This window comes from Babylonia areolata, chromosome 1 (genome assembly GCF_041734735.1).
Source record: "Babylonia areolata isolate BAREFJ2019XMU chromosome 1, ASM4173473v1, whole genome shotgun sequence".
Lineage (NCBI taxonomy): Eukaryota > Metazoa > Mollusca > Gastropoda > Neogastropoda > Buccinidae > Babylonia > Babylonia areolata.
The window spans coordinates 15,703,769-15,708,768 of NC_134876.1; the positions used below are offsets into that span (position 1 = coordinate 15,703,769).

Consider the following 5,000-nt stretch of genomic DNA (forward strand, 5'->3'; position numbering starts at 1 on the left):
TAAACTGAAACACGGTGAGGTAATTCAAACATCTATCGATCCTCTTTCCTCTGGTCTTGTCACAATGCACTGGCTGTGCCGTGTGCTGGCGATATAAAAGGCTGAACTCTTTCAACTTCCAGCTACGATCGAAACTCTTTCATAGACTATACAGGCGGCAGCGGTGCTGTTTAGTTTCAATTGTATACACATTTTCCTACCCCAACATCATGCGTGTTTCGTTGAATCTGTTTTATTTTTTGTTTTGTTTTTTTACCTGGCTAAATGTTATTTCTGATTACTACCATCTACTTTAGGCTTCTTGTCCTAAGAGTGTTCTGAGTGGCCATTTCGACTTTTTTTTATGTTTGTGGGTGTGGAGATGCGGTGTTTTGTTTCTTGATTCAGTTGAGTTTATATGGTTACATCGGTGACGATGGATACAATCAAGCTACTGGAGCTTCCCCTGACAGTGGTCTTCCTCTACCTGGTTGTCTTTGGCAACGCAAGAGGTATGTTCAAAAACGTGTGCGTCCATCTCTTTGTGTTTGTCACTGTCTCGCTCTGTTTGTGCCTCTCTTTATCTCCTCCCCCCCCTCTCTCTCTGTGTCTCTTTGATTCTTTGTTTCTGTCTGTCTCTCTCTCTCTGTGCCCCTGTCTCTCTGTTTCTGTATCTATGTCCATATTTCTTTCTATCTGTTTCTTTCTGTCTCCTGTCTGTCTCTGTCTAACTCTGACTCTGCCTGTCTGTCCGTCCGTCTGTCTGTCTGTCTGTCTCTCTCTCTCTCACTCACACACACACACACACACACACACACACACACACACACACACACACACACACACACACACACACACACACACAAAGAGAGAGAGAGTCCTCATTCATGATATTAACAAGTGCTTCGTGTAGGACAAAACCGGCCACCGTTAAAGAGATTTGATGGACTCTAGATGGTGTCATGACCACTCATTCACTATGTATGAGGCTGTGAATGCGTTCTTTCAGTATTTTGGAAGGAGTTTATAGCTAACTTATTCATTCAGGAATCCTGCAAATGAGTTATTGTGCTTTGTTCTTCGTTCGTAGCAACAAAAACAAAACATATCCATAAATGTCAAACCACATTACATCAAACCACACTCACACACACAGACACACACACAGACACACACACACACACACACACACACACACACACACAACACAACACAACACAACACAACAAAACAAAACACAAAACAACAAATCCGCAGACACCCACGTACGCACAAACACACAAACTCATACACGAATGCAGGTACTCTCGCTCGCACGCACATATGCATGCAAGCGCTCGCAAACACAGACAATACAGACACACAGACACATACAGACACAGACAGACAGACGGACACACACACACACACACACACACACACACACACACACACACACACACACACACACACACACACACATATATATACAGACACACAGAGAGACGCGCGCGCGCGCACACACTATTTCTTATTGTCCGCGGACGTGAAACAAACAACAGCAATAACAAAAGCAAATAAAATTATCATTTCCAGACTCACATCCCATTACTTCACTTTCCTGTCATTGGAGATTTTCAAGAACAGAATAGAATAGAATATGTCTTTATTACCAAGTGTACCGGGGTCACAAGGAGCATAATTATCCACTGAATTAGGTCGAAAAAGTTTACTTGACTGACTGAAAGTTGAACGAGCACCATAGGCCTACCGTGTAATTTGGTCTGTGTCATATCCAACCACTTTGATGTAAAGTTACTGCACTTGTTCTTAACTGATCGACCATACAGTACAAGTGCCAACGTGAACAAGCTGTCAAAGTCTGGATAGGTACAATAAGTTGGAACAGTGTGTGTGTGTGTGTGTGTGTGTGTGTGTGTGTGTGTGTGTGTGTGTGTGTGTCGGGGGAGGGGGGGGGGGGGTCTCATTCAATTAGACTTGTTTCAGTGCCTTCAATATGGCTGATAGTCGCTGATCTCGAGTTGCCCTGAATACCTTGGCCATACGTCGAACAAAACGAAGCACATTTCGCATGCGAACTACGCAATGCAAGGGGAAAACAATCGCATCAACCGTGTTTGTCCTTTACGTTCGCATGAACTTTGCAAGAACCCCGATGGGAGAATTTTCTTTCGCACGAGGGAGGGAAACTTTTGACTTCGCATACGAAATATACCGTTCTCTTTGGCAGATCACTTATCAGCTTCAGGCAAGGTCCCTGCAGTGTTTTATCCTCTGACAAGCAAATATGTTTCCTTGTTAGCCGCATTTGCTACTTGAAGTGATCTCCACAACCAACTTCCTTTATCAGGTTGCTGCATGCACACTACTGCTTTTAAACTATTGCTCACCCCAAATCATGTGCTTCCTCTTTTCTTCGCTATTTCTCCTTCCACAGCAACACGGCATGGCTGCATTCACATTTCTCTAATTGTTGACACAGGGTGCTTTGCTTTGATTGAAATCATGCCGTTGTTTCCATCAAATCTGGCGGGTAATTTTCGTGTCTTTGGACAGACAGCTCATTTTTCCTTCAAATGCTTAATTTCGGATGTGTTCTTTGCATGCTTGAATTCGCATGCATTCTTTGCATGCAAAATTGTCATTGGTATATTTATGTTAGTTTATTCTACTCATTTTTTGCTTCACGGAATTCCACCTTGTTAAGGCAAACTTGAAATGGCAAAACTTTTACCAGGACCGAAAGCCCCATCATTCTGGAGCATCCACCCACCCACACGCCCATCAGCCAACTCATACAGCAAACACATGCCCAAATACGCGCACATGCGCTCACCAACCACCACCATCATTCGCTTTTTGTAATCTATTTGTTGGATTAACAGTCTACAGTAAAATTTGTACACAGATTTGTCCAACCGAAATTTCGGATCGGAACCAATCGCCGTGAAGACAGATGACCAGAAGGACCCGTTTTTAACGCTGTCACAAAAAAAAAACAAAAAAAAACAAAACAAACATCATCACTACTGGGTTTGTTTGGAGGTCTCGGTCAGTGTCCCGGCTGCTACCTGGAGCTGAGCGTGCAATGGGCTCCAATGGAAAATCTGGGACACACAGTCGTGTGCCTTACACTTTACAGATGTATGAGGAGTTTGACTAAAATTTCCTGACACTTCGAAGAGTTTGAGTTCAAGCATGTGGACAGATCCATGCTGCACCACCTCTGCAAAAAACGCACACAAAACAAAACAGCAACAACAAAAACAACGTTAAAATATGTTTTGTATTAATACTATAACGCTTCCTTACAGCGCGAAAGCGCACCTACCAATAAAGTTTAAAAAAATGATATTACTATGTTGTTGCCTGCTAAATCGATTACGGTGTTTGAGATGTTAACGCCGTTTAAATCATGCAAGTTTGGTATTTCTTGATTATTCAAGAATTGCTTTTAAGTCCGTCTGCCATCGTTCTAGGCCTACCGCAACGTGTAGCCATTTTCTCCAGATCTGCGCATTCGACAGGCTGACCGAAACAACGACCTGGTCCATTCAATTTCTCTTTTATGTTCATTCTAGTTAATTCAGTATATACTTTAAAATATCCAAATGCAGAGGTCGATATTGTAGCAAGTGTCACTATGTCTTCTGTCCAGAATTTGGATTTCGTTTCTTTTAACAGCGAACAAGAAAAACGAAGTTAGGCCATCTTTAAACCCAAACATCAACTTGATATTTTATCCGGATGCTCAACGAAATAAACTGTTCGTGATCCGGAAATACAGCTTAATCCGGAAGACTTGAAACCTGGTATTGGTAGACTGAAGATGTTCCCCCGCCATGTTCAGTCCAAGTTTGTCATGTTAAAGCTTACCACGGACGGAGAAAATGACAACGTTAAAGGTATACACGTTGTTTACACTAGTTAGTCGATGAAGTAGAAGACGAAAAAATGTAACTATGTTTGTATTATTACGAAATGGAGTACAATATGCTGCCTTTGCACTTGGTTTCAAACCTTTGTGGACCTCCACAACAACATTGTTATCATGCTCATCATCATCATCATCATCATCATCATTGTCACCTTCAAACGATTTACCCGAAAGTCTGTCTCAACTAGTGTCACTTTTCATGCGAGGAGGGGGCATACAAGACGGACGGAGACAACTACTGGGGAACTTAGCAGGAGTATTGTCCTGCATGAGGGGAGAGGCTACTGAGAGTGTATTGGTGTTTCTTCATTTGGCTTTACATTGAATTCTTTATTAGCATCACGTTGATCGTGATGATGACGATGATGATGATAGATACTCTTCTTCTTCTTCTTCTTCTTCTTCTTCTTCTTCTTCTTCTTCTTCTTGTTCTTGTCATTGTTATCATTCTTGTCATTGTTGTTCTTTTTGTTTGTTATCACCATTATTGTTGCTGTTGTTATATTGTATTTATTATTGTTGTTGTTCTTGTTGTCATTGTTATCACTTTTATCGTAGTTGTTCTTGTTTGTTATCATCATTCTTATTATTATTGTCATTGTCATTGTTATTATTATTATTATTATTATTATTATTATTATTGCATACACGTTTATTGTTGTTTTTCTTCTATTTCCACTCCACTTCTGTCAATGTTTCTTCCTGGGACTTCCGTGGCATGCGCAGAATTCTGTTGAAGAAGAGAGTGAGCTGGCGAGAGGAAGAAATCATGAAATATGCAACGTGCGGTTCACAGCCTATAGCTCCGCGGGAAACGCAGCACCTGCCGCCGCCAAGACTAATTCAATTAGTGGCGCCTGGCAAGAGGCGACAGGCTGGACAGACAGAATGGAGTTGTCTCCGGATTAGAAGTCACGCAAGTCAATGCTCTTTTCTCGCTTCTGGCGTTAGCTTTTCTGAGATTGAAGTTTTGCGGGTCCGTGTGTGTGTGTGTGTGTGTGTGTGTGTGTGTTTATGTGTGTGTGTGTGTGTGTGTGGGGGGGGGGGGGGTGTGACTGAGTTTCTGTGAATTTGTTTGTTTGAT

The 5,000-nt window shown here is 42.0% G+C and overlaps 1 protein-coding gene across 1 annotated transcript in view; it reads left to right on the top strand.

Annotated features, from left to right (window-relative positions):
• Positions 1–415: 415 nt before the first annotated feature.
• Positions 416–5,000, top strand: part of LOC143294709 (neuronal acetylcholine receptor subunit alpha-10-like) — a 36,461-nt gene continuing 31,876 nt past the window's right edge. Inside the window, exon 1 of the mRNA XM_076606124.1 lies at positions 416–491. Coding sequence (XP_076462239.1) covers positions 416–491 — 76 coding nt within the window. The remainder of the gene's footprint in view (positions 492–5,000) is intronic.